The sequence below is a fragment of the Carya illinoinensis genome, chromosome 7 (assembly GCF_018687715.1).
Source record: "Carya illinoinensis cultivar Pawnee chromosome 7, C.illinoinensisPawnee_v1, whole genome shotgun sequence".
Lineage (NCBI taxonomy): Eukaryota > Viridiplantae > Streptophyta > Magnoliopsida > Fagales > Juglandaceae > Carya > Carya illinoinensis.
In genome coordinates this window covers 40,462,179-40,484,771 of record NC_056758.1, presented here as the reverse complement: position 1 = coordinate 40,484,771, position 22,593 = coordinate 40,462,179, and the positions used below count along the sequence as shown (strand labels likewise).

The following is a 22,593-nucleotide window of genomic DNA, read 5'->3' as shown; positions in this document are numbered from 1 at the left end:
ATCGGCAATTGTTCTTAAATTATAAATTAAATAAATGATTAAATTCATATTGGAGCGATGGTTCTCATATGAGGCACGTGCATACCAATGTCAACATGACAAGATCAATTGACACTCATTTATGCGACATTTCTCTGTAGAGGTGACAAGTGATTTATTGTTAAAAGGTAACATGACAACCGTTTAATAAGATGTATTATTTCATGATCAGTCAGTGGCAAAGCCAGAGATTCAACTTTGGGGAGCCATAGCCTTGACGTCGATGATTGCATACATTCATATGTGCATGTGTACATATATATTATTCACTTTATTGTTTATAATTATGAAAAAAATGATTTATATATAGGCAATTTCGTTTCCTATTTTTTCAATCTATAACAAATATTTTTTTTTTATCGAACTGAATAATTGATTATATTAAAATTTTTAATTCAAATAAAATTAGAGAAATCATTCCATTTTTTTTGTTCTATATTTTTCACTGAGTATACGTACGATTGGTTGAAGGAACATAGGAGATGATACGCAAATGTTTAAAGGTTTAAAATAAACGCTCTAGTTTTTTATATATATATATGAAAGATTTTAAGTTATATATATATATGAATGCATACATATATATCATATATTCATATATTCATACTTTAGCCACCAGATTTTGGGTAATTTTTAACTCGTATCTTCGAGTTTTTTAATTTTTCGAGGCATATTTTTTAATTTTTTTTTATGTATGTATATATATATATATATATATTTTATATTTTGGAGGAAAGATTTATGGACTTTAAGAAATATAGAAACTGTTCTTTTTTAATACTTTTAAGAAGAAGATTCAAGAGTTTTAGATCGGCTTACAAGAGGATCTTTCATATTTTAAAATATTTCAAGGAGTTTTCAAATTTTATTTTTAGAATCAATATTATAATTTTGTACCAAATTTTATTTGAGATTGAATAATAATAATTATCGTCCATGATAACCATACGAGCTAACTTTCTTTTATACTTATCGAGATCATACTTAGTATACCCTATCAACATTGAATCCATCCGACATTTTTTTAAATATAACCTCTAGTCTATATTGACTCTTCTCCTATAAGGATCTTATAGTAGACTTTTCTTATATTGTTCTTCTAGGTGGACCTTTAATTGTTATGTACCATGTTTTTTATAGTGATATCTATAGATTTTATTACAGTAATTACACTTCACTTTTGGGTTATTGTGGTCATGAACACCCTCTAATTTGGTAAAATAAAACTAAAATATGGAAATAGGTTTCTTGCTTTGTGTGGACTTAGGTGCAGAGCAAGGTTCTGTTTTTATAGGATTAGAACTAGAGTTCGTGGGGTTAGTGTCATGTTTAGGGTTACGTGTCGGGATAGGGATAGGAGAGCTATCCCTAAAATCTGCGGACTAGACAATTCTAATTCTCCAAAACAGTCAAAAATCATAAATGAAAAGTGAAAACTATCAACATACCACTAACATCAACAATCAAGGTGTAGTCAATACCAAATATTCACAACAACACCAAAGACTTGTTTGTATAGAAGTTAAAAAGTTAACCATGTAAAGCATTTCAGAATGAACATTGTTACAAAATAATACAAACTAACAAACCATATTTGTTTTTCTCCAAAAAAAAATTATATAATAAAACAGTTTCAATATTACTCTAAAAAACCATTACTTCTAAGGATCTGGTTTAGAGAGCTTCCAGCCATAAAAAAAAGGGAGCATAATGATTTATAAAAAAAAACAAAACAAAAAACAAAAAAAAAAACAAAAATGACAAGTCATTTATAATGTGTCATATTAAAATTCAAAAAATTACTGTAATACTAGATAAACATGATCAGTTGCATTTAATATTAATCTTGCGAATAGTGACATATAATGGGCAGATTAATACAAGTGTTAAGAGGTCTTATGATTTTAATGTCACTGATGCAACTCAGCTTTACCATTAGTGATATCAAATGGACTGATTGGCTCTTTAATTTAAAATGAAAAACTCAATGATCCAAACATAAATATAAATGTAATACAACAAGTTTTTTCAATCAAAAGAATTCCAAACAAGGATGAGATGAGTATTTAACTTTTACAGGCTAGGCCAATAAATATAAGTGGTTATTATTTTATATATGTTTTGTTTTGTTTTGGTTTTTTAAACTTTTACAGGCTAGGCCTGATTGCATGAAGAACGTACTAGATAAAGCCTACCATGGCAATCGCCAATTATGTGCAGCTTTAAAAACTGAGGTAGACCTGGGTATATTTAATTTCTGATTTATAGATTTCGGATATTTTAATTAAATATATACATTCATTTGAAATTTGGGAAAAAAAAAAAAAAAAAAAAAAAAGGTAGACAATATTGGGATTACCTCAATAGTAATGTTAGGTACAAGTTATAAATAGATAAGTCTAGTATAAATCTCATTACAAGAAAACTGTTTATTTGCAACTAGTTAATTTCATTAAAACGACTATTTCCAGCTAAAATTAGTTGTAAATAGTCTTTTAGTTGCAATAAATTAATTATAAAAGTCCAATTTTTTTGTAGTGAATTTTTATGAAAAAGTGGGTCACTAATAAAGAAGGGTTTTTTTTTTTTTTTACAATTTTTCAATATAGAATATATTTTTTTAATAAAAATTTATATAAAATTTGTCTATTTGAGATTTATACAAATCATTCCACTCTTCTTAAAATATTGTTAATAGCTTGAAACTTGGAAGAAACGTCAGAAGTAGTACTCATGTTTAAGGTCATCAGAACTTGGCACAACAATCTTTTGTGACTAATCTTTTGCAACTAAAAAGATTATTTACGATTAATTTTAATTTAAAATAGTCGTTTCGTTAAAAATAATTGATCGCAAATAAGCAATTTCGAGGACTTGCATGTACATCGTAGAAGAAAGGATCTCCAATCTTCTTATTTGAAAGAACACGAAGGTCGACCTGGCTAAAGTAAAAAGTGACGAGTGTCGATCGCTCACATGCCGGAGAGAAAGATCATTGCAAGATACTGGCTGATGTTGGTACATTTGGCCTGTAAACGTAGATCCTAAATTACGAACTGGCCATCAACTTTAACTAGCTCCAGTGGTAATTATCATAATTTTGAGAAATCTTTCCACACATGGAAACATAAAATAACTAATTCCAAAAGTACTCTTAATTCCTTAAATACTACATTAAGTGGCTCATGTGATCTGAATTGAATAATATCAACAACATGAAAGTTACATGACCCCCATTTCACTTGGCAGAGACACTGCAGGAACCAGACGTTCTCAGTGGCAGGCATTCTTAGTGCTGGTAATGTCGGAAGGCAACATCCCATCTCTTGTCCTCCAGTATGTCAGCCCCCATCTCGTAACCTCTAGTGACAGATATGGTGTCTAATGCAAAAGATGTTTCTCTTCTACCTTTGGGAGGTTGGCATGAAATCTCAAGATTGTTACTGGAGAGATGGCACTTGCACAAGTCAAGATCATTGATTTCTTGTTTGTCACGGCCTGAAATATGGCACTGCCACGCGTTGATTAATCTTCCCGAAACTGGATTTGAAAGATCTAAAGACGCCATTTTTGGTGATATCTGAGTCGTGGTACAATATAGGAAAAACTTACAAATCTGAAGAAGGAAATGAGGGCTCAAGAAGATAGAGCCATCAATCCTGTGGCTTGTTGAAGTTCCATCTGATTTCTTTGCTGGTAATATAGTCCTACAGGTACATGATTATCACGTCATAATTCATCCATCTTTCGGTGGTGGGTTAACCTTTCTTTTCACCCTCTTTTCATCTTTATTTCTTTTGCTTTCGGCGAGTGCGGCTCAGGTTTTCACACCCTGTGGCAAGAAAGTCTATCAGTCCTTTTCTTAAGGTGCTCTCATCGTCACCTCCCCGACAAAAAGAAAGATGGGTGCATGAATCGTCTCGATGATAAACTAAATAACAAATCCAACAAGATCAAGATTTTCTCGCACCATTATTCAAATTTGAACGCTTCAAGTGAAAGAAGATTAGACACGATAAGTTCTGCAATATTTAATGCTATTTAAAAAATTTACACCATTGACAATAAATATTGCAAGATAACATTGGTGTATTTCTCTCTTAACTTGAGGCGTTTTTTCCCCTAAAAGAGCCTAAATTTGAAAAATTATAATAATAAAATGAGATGAGATAAAACGCTTTTATTATCCAAACGGAGCCTTACAAAAAAACTAAATGAACTAGCGGTATTGCTCAGCAGTGACAAATGAGCAGCACAATAGCTAGCACGACCCATATCATAATTATTGCAGTTGTACTCCTAATGCTTGGGGTTCGTATGGCAGTTTCATTGCCCCTTGATGTTCCAGATTTCGGAATATGCCAATCACATTATCGGTTTTCTTAGAGAAATTTGTCACCTACCAACTCAAGTGGCTTTGGAAATTTTGATCCCTTGAGCGTGATTTAAGCACAACAACATGCCTACTGGAAAAGACCGAGTCTGGCCTATTATCTTTTAGATTGAAAATCATGAACGAGACAGGAAGAATTGGTCTTGTAGTCAACAAATTCAATCTGGGGTCCTCATAACGTAATCAACCTTGACCCCAATATCTTAGTGGGGCCAGAGTAAGATGAAAAGACACCATAATCACTTCGGTCGTGCTGTTATCCGATCTTCAGGAAAAGGCAAAATCTATACACAATTCCACCTTCAAATAATGTTCAATAAAAAAATATGCCGATTGGGCATATAAACATACACTGTGCCAACCCTATGGCAGATTGCAATTATTCGCAACCACAATCAGCATCTGATGACCTTTGCTTAATCAGCATAGAATCTAGATTCCCAACCTTATCTCCTTTCTTCCCACAAAAAATGCCAAGAAAATTTACTCCAAAATCCACTGAGCAATGACAGGTGATAGTTGTAGGCAACTGTTTACCAAGAAATAAAAATAAAAGCTCTATAATTGTGGGGGTTCAAAGCTTATGTGCAGAAAAGATGAAAAGATAAAAAGCACTAAAGTGGGCGGATGATTCAAAGTTCCAAAATTGTTTAAATAAAGATATACACGTCCTGAATTAACTCAACATTTGTTTGAATATGGAACAGTAAGGCAGGAGAACACAGCGACATAAAATTACTATAGTTCTTAGAAAAAAATAGTGCTCCCATTTATGTGCTCAAAATAAATGAGGGCCAAAAACAAGGACTTGTCTCGCAGAGAAATTTTCTGGTCATTCATCATCCGAATAATTGAACTTAACCGAGTGTGATTGCAAATCAATCAGCCCTCCTCTGTAAGTCCCACGCTTCTTCTTGGTCTTTTCATGCCGAAAATCCCTGAGAGAGAGAGAGGAGTTAGGCTGCTTCTCTATACAATGAAAAACATTCTAATGGTGATGCTCATTTGCAATCACAACTCTTGAAGCCTGAATCCCTCAATAAGAAACATCACTGATCACACAGAAAGAGAGCATCTTCAATAGTTTTTGGAAAATTTGTTGCCGAGCACATTAATTTTGCAGTCCTTGAATTATGCTAGAGAAGTAACGCTTTTGGGCCAGAAGGAAAGGAAATTTTGACAGACACTCTCCTAGGTGCAAATGGCCATCTCCTCAACAAAGATGCCTAGCCTTGCACCTTATTGTTTTCACAAGGAAAATAATCTTTATGAAAAAACATGAAAGGTGCAACCCGAGTACATGGAAAGTACACAAGAGAGGCCCCTATCTAAAATAAGAAAATATACAAGAACATCATGCTAATCCAGTCAATTAAAAGTCTAGAAACGGTCCACATGAGAAGGGTATTGGTAAATTTTGCTAAGCCTTGCACTAGCATCTATGTGGTCACCCGCTTGAACTTTCTATATATGAGGTCATCTGAAACGCCAGAAATACAGCAAACTGTTTGATAACAGAAAATAGGAGAGGGGAAGAAAAGGGGAGCCCAAGTGAACTGCCAACTGACAGCATGTAAATAGCTTAATCCTCCGCTTAGTTCCCAACAATGATATTAGCAGAACAGCAGTAAGACGGATTTTAACTAAATCATTTACACAACTGAAAAAATGATACTGTTATTCCCAACTCCAACAAACATTTATATATAGAAGCAGATAAAGCAGACATACCGTCCCCTAACTTGCCCAAGAATTTCTTGTGCTTTTGCACCATAGCCACTTTCTGCACCATCCTGCAGAGAATTGACAATCAATATAGTCAATATATAATACATATAAATTAGGGAACAGACAATAAAAGTACCAATTTATCACACCTTCGCCCAGTATGAATTATCTTTAAGCCTCTCATCAGTGAATACCACCTCATCAGCTTTTACCCGCTGAAATGCATTAACTGTCTTTGGCTGCAATAAAAAAATCCATCAATATGAATATCAAAGGAATTTACAACCATCCTCATCATCGCACTCAATATAAAAGACACAAACAAACCACAAACATCATCAAACCAATCCAAGCAGCACGAGAAACAACCTCAATCATGACAAGGAAAAGAAAGAGAGGGGGGGGGGGGGGGAAGAGAGGAAAGAAAATAGAAACAACCATCAAGCCCAAAACCAGTGTGTTGATTGAATAACAACTTTTTTCTATAATTGATTCAATAACAACTTAAATATAAGAGAAATAGAAACCAAAACAACCCAAAGTGGATATCTGTGCTACAAAAAAAAAAAAAAAAAACTGTCCTCATCACTGGCTCACAGCATCCTACAAAATATGCCCCTAACTTGCAGCAAATAAGTCCCTTTTTTAAATAAGCGATAAGTCTCAAACTTCCCTAAACCTTGCAGCAATGCCTCCAACCATCTTTCCGAAACCAAGCTATAGTGCCATTAAAGCATATATCTCCAAGTCTTCTCAAACTAGGTAAACAATGTTTACTATTACATATAGGGAGATGTTCAACAAATTAAAGAACCGGGCCACCTGTACATAGAGCAACTAGTTTTACAAATTTTTTTGCTAACTAAATTTTGTGATATGGAAAAGGTTCTTGGTTTGTTGTTTTTGCACATTCAGTGCAGCTATATTTTCGTAAAAACCTGTTTTTTTATTGGCACTGGGTGACCAAAAACAATGTCCCGACTAATCCCGGGGGAGCACAGGCCCTCAGCAAGGAGTTTCCCGCAAGCATACCTCGAGTAATTCAATAAGAAAATCCTCTAGTCCAATGGCCCCTAAAGATTGTTTGCACCCAAGAGGATTTGAACCTTAGACCTGGGGGGAGCATACCTCCAAGCCCAAGGCCTTTACCACTTGAGTCAACCCCTAGGGGTTTTTTCGTAAAAACCTAAAATGTGATTTCTGTAAAGTTCAGATAAGCAGAAACATAAATCAAAACTAATTAACTAGTTTCTATATTTAGGATCATTACACATGAGATATATTTTACTAATACGTGTGATATAAGGAGCACATTTGCATCCAAAGTTTAGCAATATCAACAAACACCTTTTAGACTTTACAAGGGCTTCATGTTTTTCTTGTATTTTTTCTCCTTCTAGATAAACGATTCTCTCATGTGGTATGGTAGATATTTAACAAAATGCTTTTGTTGACGAAGGGGATAGTTAACATATTGAGTCAAACTTAGAGTAACAATTCCACATTTGCAAAACAGATAAAATGATGTGTCCTTATAACTCTGCATATGCATATTGGAAATGATGAAAATTTGACACTTTAAATAGTCTCATGCTTAATAGATAAAACCACATATTATGCTCATGATGGTTCCCAAAAGGATATGTAGTGAGATAGTATTCTGGGAACAGATTAAACCTGGAGAGGCATTTTATTAATTGAAGGATATGGCTTTTAATTTTGAAGGGTTTACTTATGCGCTTTTCACTCATGTGGTAATATTGATTAGGAGTAGTTAGAACCATACCTCCACTGAACCATTACGTTGCTTCTTGCTTTTCTGAAAGGCAGGTTTCTCTCCACTTTCCTCAAGGTTTCCATTTGCCTGCCCATTAATCTGTTTGTTAGAGGGCCTTCAAAAATCTTTTGAACTACCATAAAACACTTTCACCTTGGCATTCACCTTTGCTTGCTGCTCACTTCTCTTGGATTCTTCCAAACCTTCTGCCTTCGTACATTTCAGTTCTTCAGATGTTTCTTTGTCAACAAGCTGGAAATCATTTTCCTCGGAGGCCAATCGTTTTCTTTTTTTGGAACTTTTCTTGTTGTTGTTAGCTGCATCTGCATCTGGTGTCGCACTCTCTTTCAATGTGGAGCCATGATTCTTGATTTGAGGATCTCTTGAACAGTCCACATCCTTAAACCTTGCAGAAACAGCCCCTAGCTTATCATCCAAGTTGCATTGCTTAACATCATCAGGTATATCATAACTAGGCTTATCTTTCTTTTTCTTCTTATCCTTTGACCTCTTCCCCATGTCAGAACCACCAACAATTTGGCCTTCTGAAGCTACCATTTCTTTAGATTTTTCTTCAGTTGTTTTCTTTTTCTTTTTCTGCTTCTTTTTCTTTTCATGTTCCTCCATAAGCAATTCAGAGTCTTTTACATTTGATTCTGAAGTTGCACCATTTGTTATTTGCTCCTTGGAGTTTTTAGAATCAATAAGTTCAGCTGTGGCTCCAAATTGACTGACAACATTACATTTATCACTCTCGCTCCTTTTCTTATTTTTCTTACTCCCTGTTTCCAAGGCCACAGTGGAGTCACCTTCTCCATCTCTTTTACCCATGTCATTGTTCTTCGTATCTGAAATTTAACAGAACTAGAATATTAGATTATCAAGAATATACATAACTGCCCCTGAAATCATTAAATTTCAGAAAGCAATGCATGAAAGAAATTTCATCATACATTGCTCATTCTGGTTCTTGACTTTATTATTCGGATGATTCCTACATAAAAAAGAAAGCTCAAATAACATGAGCATAGAAACTTGAATCCAATGTTCTACGGAAAAAAATTGCATAACATACAAAATACATATATATGGGCGTGAGTGTGTTTGTGTCAAATACAAGATACAAAAGGTAGATTGGCAGCTAGCAGGTGGAAGGGTCATTCTGTTCATCAGATCCCATTCAGGAGATTGTTATTGATATGATAGTGAAAGATGTGGTGGCTTTTTAAGGCTTTTCAAAACTTTTTAATGCATTGCAATTCTGCATCCAGGCGATATCTACTTAAAGGTGAATTAATGAAATGTAAAGAGAACTTGGAATAATCAACAGCCAAGGGATATTTGGCTGAAAGGAACAGAAAACAATAATCTTGCTGCAAACTCCAGATGGATGATTCATTATTAAAAGGCTTCAAAGATGGTATGCTAGAGCCGTTAGAAATGACAATGCCATAATAGACTAATTTGTGTGTCTGTGCATCATAACCAAACACATAAGAACGTAAAATTTCTTATCATACCACGTCTCCAAATACTTATAGTACATCTCTTCCAAATCCAAAGTCGAGCCCTTCAAACAATCTTTCTGCAGCAATAAAAAAGACCAATATATTGACACGTGGGTTTGAATTTGAACCACATAGATATACTGTAAAAGAATGAACAACTTTTTAATGCGACACCATCAGTAAAGAATAGAGGATATAAACCATATGGAAACACAATTTCACTGACTAAAATGTAATGATGTTTGCTCAGACTTCCCACTTTGTAATACGGAGCGCAGGCCTATCAAGAAACAAATTCATGTGACTTGCATAATTAAGTCGAGAATGTTAACAATGATTTTACTTGACAAGACAGATAGTAAGCGAAGCTTACTTCATATAGCAGGAATATATAGTTTAAGGTTTTTAAAAACTTTCCTCCATTTTTCCACCCCACTGAACTCAACGCTACAAAACAGGAGCCTTTTCTATTGCCATTAAGAAAACCTTGAATTTGAACCCTCATTAAGAATTAAAATAACATGAGTAGCGCATATGGCATCATCTATTCTCCCCTCCGCTTTACTGGCAAACAAACAGAACCTTATATCCGCATACCTCGACTTTAGCTTCGGATCGAAACTTCTTGAGCGTCTTGGAGAACCCTTTGCGGTCCAAGAATTGAGCCACGGCCTCGTGGAGAAAGGCCTTCTGGTCCACGGTTAAGGAACCGGAGGCGGCCTTGTCGGAGCTGGGCTTCGTCATGGTGTTTGGGTTCGCAAGCAGAAGCAGGTGAGGAAGCTTCAATGGCAATATAAAGGGTAGGGTCCACGTCGGTGTTCTGACCTACTAGGGTTTTGGCCCTTGGGCGCGCGAGCAACTCGCTACAGTTCCTTTTCCGAAAAACTGTCCGCAGCTACGGATGTAAAATATTACTTACAGTTATGAATAATGTAAATATTATATAATCGTTTTAAAACAAAATAAAATTTAAGATTATAAAAATTAATTTTTTATATAAATTTTATATTAATTTTTTTTAAATTACACAATATTTATATAATCATAATTATAAATATCGTTTCTCTAAATTATATAACATACCCAATTCAAAAACAAAATGTCTATTCCTTTATATACTAGTAAGGAAATATGTGCAGCGTCCAGTTTATAAATATTAAAAATAATACAAAATAGTAAATGAAGAGGAGGATAAAAAGAAAGAGACGCAAACGAGAGAAAGGGAAAAATAAATCAGAAAGAAAAGTACATTTATTTACAAATTTTAAAAATTACATAACCATAAAAAAGAATTCAGGACAAACTGGAAAGGAAAAAACACTGCATTAGAGCAGTCTCAATGAATCGTTTATCCTATTATTTAAAATATATTATTAAATTTTATTTTTTTATTTTACATATAGACTTTTATAATATATCATATATAAGATTATTTATTTTTTTCTATATCTTTTAAATTTTAAATTTTTTTATTTTTTTTATTTATTTTAATATTTTCTATAACTATCAATAATATCCTCCTATCTTTTAATATTTATAATACCTACCTATATAATTATGTCATATTTTAAATTAATGCAAATTTACAAGCCCAGCCAAAATTTAAATTGATTCAAAATATATATAAAAAATGTATTATGAAAATATTCTCAAAATATACTACGAGAATATTTATTTTTGATAATTTTGAAAATATATTCTTAAAATAATTGTAAAAGAATATTCATTTTAGAGAGCTTGCTGAAGATTGATGGTTTTCCAACTACAATAGGCTCCTTGATTGATACACACATAGCAGCAACACATGCACATAGCAACTTCACCCAGCATCTACCAGTTTAATCATAATGAAGAAAACTGTCCACTTGCAAATTGGACCAAATAAAATAAAATAAAAACCGAAACTGAAAAAAACTAATACCAAGCCAACTGCATCAAGGTTGGTACCAATAAAAAGTCATTCAAGATTCTCACGTACGCGGAGAGAGAAATGAATTAGAAATGATATACAGTCATGAACAATTACCATTACATTTAGAGGTAACATTGTAACAAACTATAAATTATAGATAAAATACAGAAGCCATTGGAATCACTTTTTGAGCTGATTTCTTTAAATTTTACATAAATGAGTTTTACATAACCCATTAAGAGTATTTTTATACGAAAATAAAAATTAGAAAAGTCACTGCAGTTGATATTAGGCATGCAACCCGTCCAACTTGTATTGTTTTTGGATCCGACCTAACCTGTCTACATGCCAATACCATAACAACCCGACCCATAATATGAGGGTCAGGTCGGGTCTCAAAATGACTGATAATATTCCAACAACGAATTCAAACCATTCAATAATCATCCATCTTGATCTTACTTTCCCAATTCCTCAGTCACTAAACTTTGTAGGGATCTCAAAGGCTCAAACTCCATAATTCACAAATTTCCCAACTACCAAGCTTCAAATTCAATCAAAACAAGATCCTTACTTTCCCATAGCAATGGATTCCAAGAACTACGAAACCCAGAAAACAACACAAAACCCCAACAAATCTTCCCTTTATTTCTTAATCCATTAGAAACACCATGCCAAGAGTTTTTGAAACTCACTAGAATCAAAGTCGATAGGCTAAGCTTCACAAGATTCCTGGTGTGAAATGTCAGAAATGGTATGCCCATGTTGAAAATTTTTTTAGCCTTTGACTCTATAGTGCTTGCCACTCTTGAAAAAGTATGCTTGTGTTGGTCAATCAGAGCTTGTACTCGAAGAATACCAGTGGAGTTCTACGCCGTAAAAGCCATAGTTTCTGGCTATATTTATTAAAGAATCAATGAAGGATTTTCTATGAACAGGACTATTAGCCATTCATGGAAATTTTTTTGTTGCGTTTCCACTTTCCATGCCCAAGAATATTATTTCGTTTGACTATTTTCATGAAGGCGAGAAGGGGATAGTAGATAGAGGTTTCGTTTCGTCACAATCATCTTTAGAGCAAGAAAGAGAAGTAGGCTGCTAGGCTCTGATCAGTCTGAATACTTGAAGTGTTCTAAGAATGGTGAGAGTCGGTCTGCCCGTTATTTATCGGGTTCAACCCAACATTGAAGCAAAACTATCTTCTATCAAACGAATCTAATTGGGTCAGACGGGCTGACGGGTTTTTTGCACCGGCCTAGTTGATACATACTAATATATCTACTAAAGATCTGAAAAGAAAATAATATATATAACAACCATAGTAATATGTTTTACTATATTTTTCATATTAAAATAACAATTATAGAAAAATAATAAAATAAAATAAAAGTTTCGAAAATAGAATAAACTTAAAAAATCATACCATATTACCGACTATATATGCAACAAGTATTAAATTTTAAATATAGGTGGTCGTATGAGTTATCTCTTTTATATTAAAGCTCCACTCCCTCATAAATCCTATATACTTTATTTATTTATTTACACAATAAATTTATCAATTATCACTATCTTGCTTATTGCTCAAAAAACATTATCACCATCACTTGAAAGAAAATCCAATAATTCAATAAAGAAATAAATTGCTACTTATTTTTTGTACCTCCTTCCCTCTTGGTAGGATTATGCTTTATAAATGATAACTCTTGAGATGTAGGCGAACCACATATAAGTTTTTTTTTAAAATAAATTTATAAATTTATATAATTTGTTAAATTTATTATTTAATAATAAAAAAACAAAAAATATATATTTGTAAATCATTTGGCAGGAAGAAATACTTTCCCACCACTTATTAGGATGTTATTTAAGTTAACTTCTACGTCATTTGGCAAGCAGTAATAATTAATGTGGGCATGCATTGTTTAGGTTGAAGGATAGGTTTGGATGATAAAATGAGAATTTTTTATTTTTGATTAAAGTTTAAAATATTATTTTTTTAATAATATTATTATTTTAGAATTTGAACAAATTGAATTAAGATTTGAAAAAGTTGAATTGTTTTTCATATTTTGTATAGAAATTTTAAAAATTTGTAATGTTCAAATGAAAATTTTGTATCTCATCAAACTTACCAAACCAGCCCGATCAAAGTCTTGTACATAAATAAAAAAAAAAAAAAAAAAAAAAAAAAAAAAAAATCAAAGTTATGAATATTAGATTTGGAGCAGATAGGATTCCAACATCTCTAAACCTTGGACTCACCACTCAATGAAATGGGAAACAAAAAAAGGAATAGTTCCTCTTTAGACTGGTGAATCCTATAAGGAAAATTTATCAGAGACTACTAATAAAATGACACATCAACTGAATACATGGAATTTGACTAAACCTAGCCACACCATAGTGTAGGCTATCCCCTTTACAGAATATCCATAATACACAATTTCATTTATTCCCATCAAACATCAAAAATCTAGCCGCATGATTTACAGAAGAACCAATGGTACTGGTGGAGGAGCAACCCTTCTGACGAACCCAAACTGGTGCACCCTCAGTCACACCCATTTTTCAATTCTACAAATTTTCCTCAGCCAAATTTTCAAACTAGTTACAAACAAAGCCTATAACGACAAACCAAGCTCAATCCTTAAAGCTTCAATCATATAAATGAAAAGGAAAAACCAATCAAAAGAATTCATAGACCAACTGAGAGAGAGGTTAGGGTTCGAACAGCGGTGGGAAGGGTAGAGAGAGAGAGGTGGGGAGAGGTCTCGACAGAGCATGTAACTCTTATATCACATGGTTAAAATTAAAAAAAAAAATTGTTTTCGTTTACAAAATAGATATCCTTTAAAGTTGAGTAATGTAATGAAATTGCAGCCTCAACCATTATTATACTATAGTGAAGATCTATTAAATTATTAAAGCTGAAGATATAATAAAAACAAAACTCCGAAATTCACTCCAATGCGATATAAGAGTTCCTGTTTAATATATTATTGATAAGACATTTTAAGTTTGTAGTAAGTGACGAAATCCCACTAACACGGAATTGGAATTATAATTGTATGTATTTTTATTATTAGAATATAAAAGACCTACTTTAAACAAAAATATATTTAATATAGAAATCCAACTTCTCTTGAAGCACTAGTATTGATTTCTTTATATGTATATTTAAAATCACGTATTTTGAAAATTGATTTTACATATAAAGAAAAACTCACATATTAGATTATGCATCTTTGAACTAAATAATAATAAAATATTTTTATTTTTTATTTTTTTTCTTAAAATTATTATTCTTATATATTTTACAATTAGCACAATGTGTTAAAAAATACCAACTCCATATATCTAAATATTATCAATTTTATATATCAAAATGATCACTTTTATTAATAAATATTAAGATATACTAAAAAAACACTTTGTAACATCAACTTAATATAAATTTAATATATCAAAATCATCTTAATACAAATTTCATAAAATTGATTTTAATGGATAAGAGAGAGAAAAAATAGTAAAATGATGTTTAAATGGTGAACTGTGCTTCTTCAAACTTGAATAAATACTATTCATAATTATGCAAAAATTTAAAAATGCATAATTCAATGTAAACCAATTCAGAGGGATATTATTTAAATATAAATATGAATATGAAGATGCATAAACCATTGTTAATGCTTAATAGATCCGATAGTTAAGGTTGTAATTTCATACCCTTTTTGGATAAAGGATAAAGCAAAGATATAACATTATTTTATTGTGGATATATATTTTGTGCACAACAAGTATAAAAAGCATGTATCGATCTTTCTCTCTCATGCAACAACCCACCTGATTTACTTTGAATCAAACATTTTCTCATGCAAAGCTAAAACTATTCTTGTTACTAACAACTAAAGACCATAGAAACTTGGAAGTCCAACTCTTTTTTTTTTTTTTTTTTTTTCACTCCGGGCAACAAACAAAGTCCAAGCACGGCAAAGATTTTTTTTTTTTTTTTTTTTTTTCAAAATAGAATCTTGGTGAAAGCTGGCCATGGCATCCTTCTCCACCAAATATCTAAGATTTGCACCAACTATGCCTACAAAAACAAAAACAAAAATCATTTATCTCGAATGTTTTATACAAAATATATGAGCACATACTTCCAAACATATCTAAAGCAGATCTAGAGAACATGGTTGAAGGTCTGTGATAAATCTAAAGAATTGCGGTGGCCAAGTGTAAGTCAATAATGGAAACCAAAATATCGACGATTTCTACTGTGATTTTCGTCCACATGGATAATGGAGCCTTTTCTCCTCCATCATCAAATAAGATCTCAACACCACAGAACAGAGCTCAACTGCAACCCAATGGGCAAAAAGTGTATGATTAGTAATTTGTGGAGGATGACGACAACTGTGGATAAATAAAAAATTGAGAGTTATGGCTTATGGAGAGAGAGAGAGAGAGAGAGAGAGAGAGAGAGAGAGAGAGAGAGAACCCATGGGCAAAAATGTACAAATTCAACAAGGTAGAACTGAAATTCGGAAATAGAAATAGTGGCAAAATGGAAAAAAAAAAAGTGTTATATGAAAATACTACTCATATTTCATTCGCACTTATAAATGCACCCCACAAGGCCGCAATGGAATAGACAAAAATTTAAATGTCTAACTTTTGTTACAATAAATGTTAAAAAAATATCTATCTTTGATCTATACTATTCATCAACCAAATCTTATTTTAATCATATTTTTGTACACTCTCTCTCTTCTCTCATCGTCTCTTTTTGCTTACATTTGCTCAACCATTAAAGTAATTTATTTGGAAAACTTTATCAGTTTGATGGAAAATATAGAAATTTAATTTATAATTAAGATATTTATATTAAATTGTATATAAGTTTAATTAGACGTTTGAATATATTAGCATTAAATGAATATTAAAAATATGATTTTTTTAATCATCATTTAATTAGATTTTGATTAGTAATTAATATAATTAGTAGAATGGTAAAAGAAGATAAAAATTTTTTAAAAAAATATTATTTTATTATATAATGAATAAATAGATAATCTAATATAGGGATTTGATGTGAATTAAATAGTCAAAATTAAATTCATCTTATATTAGCTAAAACAATGGTTTGACTTTGGTTATTCAAATGAGAATGCTCTAGGAAAAATATTATATAGTCATATATGTTTTTTTCTGGCTATGGGTGAGAAAGTAAAAGTTAGTGAGAAACAATCCGGTCCGGACCGAACAGAGACTGAGATTGGTCGATCTCGGTCCATGTTTTAGAGGACCAGAAAGTTTTGTTCTAGTTCTGGTCCAGAGTTTTTCCAACCCAAATTAAACCGGACTGAATGAAAAGTAAAAATAAAAAAAAATATTATATATAATAATTGTACAATTTACTATGTAATTTTCATCTAACCTATTACCATTAACAATATAAAATTTTAAATATTTTATTAACAAATTAATATTCTATAAATTAACTAATTATATAAATTACTAATGTAATTTTCATCTAATTTATTATCATTGACCATATAAAATATTTTTTTATTGAGTTAGTTACATAATCCACATTAATAAGTCATTTAATTTTAATTTAGTATTTTTAATAAGTTTTTTTATTAATCAATCTTTTAAAAAAAATAATTGGGTTGGACCGAATGGATCGAGATGTTCGGTCCGGTTCAGTCAGGGGAAAATGATAGATCAAAAATTTTAGTCCATCAACCCCTTGGACTAGACCATTTTTACCCCTATTTTTGGCATTCGTTTGAATTGTAAATTATCTCATTTCATTTCATCTTATCATTATAATTTTTTTAAAAATTTTTCACAAAATATAATAAACAAATCAATTTTTTCAAATATTAAAACAATAATAATATTAAAAAATAATATTCTAAAAATATTTATTCAATTTTTATCTAAAGGCATCTCATCTTATCTCACTATCCAAACAATCTCTTAATCCATCTTGAACATTCCATTTGAAATGACAGTAAAAATGCAATTCTTTTGCTAATATCTAAACTCTTATAAGCATATACCATGTAGAAAAATTAAATGAAAATAGATTTTTCCCTCGAAATTATTATTAATAATTTTGCAGGTAGAGTCTGTGTCAAATTCACGAATTATAGTAAAAATATTAAAATGTCGTGTGTCATATGGTAAATTGAGGTAGTACTGTTTTTTTTTTTAATCTAAATTAGAATTCACGACTTCATTCTCTCATTTACCATCATAAAATGAGGTATACCAATTGAATTACGAGTCAACTAAGTCAAGTCAACGATTTAAACCTATAAATCTTGACTTAATAATTTTGTATCGGACTACATGTTTCCCAAACTGCCCCCTAAATACAACTAAGAGCATCCTCGACGAAGATCTTGACCAAAATTTAAATTATTTGTATAAAAATATCTATATTAGATTGGGTAAATCTAAAACAATTAAAATTTCTGTTAGTAGTTAACTAAAGATAGAAGATAATAGTTTTTTCATCAAATATTAAAATACCACTTTATCACTCCTACCAAACACGTGGGATACGGGAAAACTACAATGCAGGAAAAATACTGCTATCAACTCAATTTCACCCGAATTCTCTCTCTCTCACTCCCAATTCGTAGAAGCTGAGCCCCTCCACGACCCACGGTTGAGCCCAACCATCCCATGGCTACACCCCTTCACTCTCATGGCTGCGTCCCTCCAGTCTCTCTCTCTCTCTCACACACTCCCACTCCCAATCAGTAAGTTTTCTTTCATTATTTTTTTTAGGCTCTCGATTTTTTTTGGTTTCTTGATCTCGATTTCTCAATTGTTATTGTACTTTAACATGAATGTAGAAGTGGGATTGACAGTTAAGATTTTTTATTTTTGATTTTGGAATTGACAGTTAAGGTTTTTGGTTTTCAACGATTGGAAGTGATTTCAATCTGCTTGATAACTCATCTCCAATGAGTATTTGGAATCTAATCTTTTGATGGGGAAAATCTCATCTCTAGTATTAATTTCAATCCATTACTTTGGACTTGAACAAGTGCTAGTCCTCGTGGGTCTTTTTTTAAGAACCTATTTTACGTCTCCATGGCCTCCATATGTGGAGCAACAAAACTTTCATTCATGTTATGACACAACAATCATAGTCAGAAAAAACAGCAAAACTTTTATTTGTGTTAGGATACGAGGCTTGTTGTTTGAGATGCGCTTTCTAGTTTCCACGGACCAACCATGTTTTGATTTAGGGATTGGAAGTGATTTCTTCTGCTTGATTTTGGGATTGACAGTTACTCAACTGTTACCATAATACTTGCTTGTTATTTTGATACACGTTTGTTTATTTAGATCAATTCCTTTTAGAGGAGAAACCTCATTTGACTTCGTGTTGGTGATTTTCTTTTTTGAATTTGGTGAGGTCTCGGGGCCCTGTTAAACCTTATTTGGCTTCATGCACAGGTCAAGATTAAATGTGTTGGATGTCTAGCATAAAAACACATAAGAAAATAATGGGGTATAGACAAAAATATGGTCATATAAGTTATGAACTACATGATATCATTATTATGGTGTAAACTAAAGCACCTATTTGTATGAACTTGATGCAACCATTCTTATGTGTTCATAACTTACCCATTAATAGTTAGAACCTGTTTAAACAAAATAGTTAAACTTGGTGACTGTTTCATGGAACTTGCTAATAGTATGATTTTGTTACCTATTTTTGCTAACTCTTTTAGTCATTTTGGCTTATTGTTTTGACTGTCTCCCTTACTTAAATTGTTGTGTTGACGTATACTTGTGACGCTCCCAAATTCCGTTTGGGATCGGACGGACATTTGAAGCGTCGAGACATGCAACACAAGGTTACCTGCCATCGTTCATGACATATAAGATGCAATGTTCCTAACATGCATATAACATTATGCAATATTCGCAGCGGATAATTTTTTTCTTTAGCAATACTATGCACCAAATTGAAAATATTTCAAATGCTTAAAACATACTTCATACATAAAGACTCATTGAGTAGATCACAACACTAGTCCAAAATGGTTATGATCCAAAAAGTACTAAAAATACAACTCCATTGTACAAGTAGTAATTTACGTTAACTACTATATTAACATTGACGTCGCACCGTCGCTTAGTCAACTGTGTCTAGTTGATCAGCTCCTGATTCTCTTTCAGGTCCTGTAACAAGATCTACCATTCGGGGGGAATGGTAGTTGGGACTACCAAAGTGAGATTTGATTACAAATCTCAGTAAGTTAACAAAAAAACTTTCACACAAGCTAATGATGCATGCATGATAGTAAAAGCATAAATGCATAGTCAAATTCATAAGTAATTAAAGCATAATTTGGCATACAATATAGCATAATTGACATAACTTAAATTGAAACATGAACTGAACTTGACTTGACATGAACTTGATCTGAAACTTGACTTAACATGAAAAATACATACTCCACAGTTGTTGTGGCCCCATGTATTCTACTTGTAAATACATACTCCACAATTCTTGTGGCCCTATGTATTCTACACAAACTTGACTTAACATGAAAAATACATACTCCACAGTTGTTGTGGCCCCATGTATTCTACGTGTAAATACATACTCCACAGTTGTTGTGGCCCCATGTATTCTACACAAACTTGACTTAACATGAAAAATACATACTCCACAGTTGTTGTGGCCCCATGTATTCTACGTATAAATACATACTCCACAGTTGTTGTGGCCCCATGTATTCTACACAAACTGAATGTACTCAAGATGAAACGTGACTGGAAAACGAAAGGACTGGAGCCCTGACGTAACATAACGTGATTTGAACATAACTTGAAATATATGACCAACTTGAGATAGAAACATTTCGTAACATGGCATAACATATAATAGACAACATATTTAACATGACATACTTGCAACAGTGAATATTACATGACTTGACATACATGTAATAGATGGCATACTTAGCATGACGTACTTGTAAGGTACAGTAATACATGACAGAATATATTATGTAATAGATAAAAATTGACGACAGAATAAATTCTGTATAATAGACAATTACGTGATAACTTGGCATGGCATGACATATATGATAACATACATACATACACTGTAGTTCCTTTACTTAGCACACATACACAGTAGACTGCTAGTAAGTTAAAACCCCTCCTAAAAAAAAGATTTTGTCCTCGAAATCGAAGTAAGTAAGAAATAACAAGTTAAGGAATATGTGTTGCTTACCAACCTGGTGTCTGTCCCGTATATATTTGCCTTTGAGATTATGTCATTCCTTAACTCTCTTATTTTAATCAACAATTATATTATACTTCTTTCCATAAGGTTGGCCAAGTTGTATCGACACACTCTCCAAACCTAAAATTTCAAGTAAATAATCTTCCGAAACTCTTCTTTAGAAAAACATAGGCGATATACTTTAAGTGTTCTTGTAAATACCAAAATTAGTAGAGAATTCATCAAAATTAAGCCGTTATCCTCTCTCTCTCTTTGTTTTTTTTTTTTTAATCGGTGGCCCTCTGTTTTAGACCAGACAACTCTGATGCGCATGATTTTTATAGGTCTTCTGTAGTTGTCAGGCGCCGCATAGCTACGACACTACTTTGTTCTCCTGTAATTGTCAGGCACCGCAGCTATGATACTACATTGCTCTTGTCTCTTGTAGAGAAATGATTCACGAGAGATGATTCGTCATAATTTTCTCTATAAATGAATTATTTAGTTCATCTTCTTTCTCATCTCATCTTCTTCACTTTTTTTAAAGTAGTCTACATTCTTACTCTACAATCTCTTTCTGCTTACTCACTTTGCAATGGCTCAGCAATCTTCTCATTACCAAAACATGAGGTATTCTGCACCTCGTTCACCAGTTGTTTATGCTTCTTCCGTAGGTGCTATAATGCAATCCAATAATGATCTGACTAATAAGTCAGATAATGAACTTATCTACGAGCTTGTGAGTCTCGGTACTCGATACTCATCAGCCATTGTCGCATATTTTTCACCATGTAAGGGCAAAAATTGGCTAGGATTAGATGACTAAATGATAAGGTTTATCTTATCATTATTTGATTAAATTTGGATGAATGATAAGGTTTATCTTATCATTATTTGATTAAATTTGGATGAATGATAATGTTTATCTTATCATTATTTGATTAAATTTGGATGAATGTAAAATAAGTATTGATTTGTATCTAAACAATATTGAGTCTATTTAGAAGTTTTATGTGTTGTTTAGATAAGTTTTTGAGGTTAAAATCGAGTTTTGGAAGATTGGTATTTATCAAGAAGAAAGCTGAACAGAGTTTAGTCAGTAACAGAAGATGTTATCGCGAAATGTTAGCAGTCCGTTGGAACACGTTTTTGCGTCTGTCGCTAACCGTCAGCAGAGTCCTACTGCGACTAGAACTCTTTCAAGACTTTCTATTTAAAGGGATTCGGTTTTGTATCTTCTTAAACACTTTGAGCCACGAATTTCAAAGAGGATATTCTGAGCATTTATGAGAGAAAATTTACTTGAGAATTTTCATGGAATTTTTCATATCTTCTTGAGTGTGATCATGCTTTGAGGGTGAAGTAACATCGATTGGATTTCAGCCTCTGAAGTTCCAGAAGGGAAGTCAATATTTGAAGATCGCCAGAGGTTCTGGCTGCTACTGCGATAGAAGACAAACGGGTCGTTTGTCTAGGCAAGTAAGAGAGTCAAATTGCAAAGGTTTTGTAATTGATTATTACTTGTAATTGTTTTTCAAATAATAAGATTGACTTTCCTGAGTTTGGCTGCCCTATAGGGTTTTACATTTAAAGAGTTCTTTAAAGAGTTTCCCTTCGTAACCAATTGTTATGTCTTGCAAGTTTGATTATTTATTTTAAAGTATTTGATTCGTTTCATAATCTTGATAATTGAGATCTAACCTATTTGTTCAAGGAAATTGGTGGACAATTTCGTGGTTTTACAGGAGTACGTTGAAAATTTCACACCATACTCTTGCAAAGTTGTGGAGAAGGTATTAATAACCCCCTCATGGCTCGTGTCTTGCATGATAATGTTGACTTCAAGGTTGAAGTGACATAACCCGAAGGGAAAATAAGTGCACGAACTAAACCATCCCAATAAGGTGTGTCCTTCACAGTGGAGGAAGATAACCTCCTTATACCAAGGTGGCCCAACAT

General features: G+C 32.5%; 1 protein-coding gene across 1 annotated transcript; it reads right to left on the bottom strand.

Annotated features, from left to right (window-relative positions):
* Positions 1-3,102: 3,102 nt before the first annotated feature.
* Positions 3,103-10,350, bottom strand: LOC122316605 (suppressor protein SRP40). Its single transcript, XM_043133272.1, has 8 exons — positions 10,043-10,350; positions 9,458-9,522; positions 8,891-8,931; positions 8,103-8,785; positions 7,947-8,024; positions 6,310-6,399; positions 6,164-6,225; positions 3,103-5,370 (listed from the first exon to the last, which is right to left on the bottom strand). The coding sequence occupies exons 1-8, from the start codon at positions 10,187-10,189 to the stop codon at positions 5,265-5,267; spliced, it is 1,272 nt and encodes a 423-aa protein (XP_042989206.1). The 5' UTR covers positions 10,190-10,350; the 3' UTR covers positions 3,103-5,264.
* Between the last annotated feature and the right edge of the window lie 12,243 nt (positions 10,351-22,593).

Coding starts and splice junctions, on each gene's coding strand:
- LOC122316605 (XM_043133272.1), bottom strand. CDS start 10,189: ATGACGAAGCCCAGCTCCGACAAGGCCGCCTCCGGTTCCTTAACCGTG. Junction 8,932..9,457: donor TATAAGTATTTGGAGACGTG/GTATGATAAGAA, acceptor TTTTTTATGTAG/GAATCATCCGAATAATAAAG. Junction 8,025..8,102: donor GAAGTGAGCAGCAAGCAAAG/GTGAATGCCAAG, acceptor ATTAATGGGCAG/GCAAATGGAAACCTTGAGGA.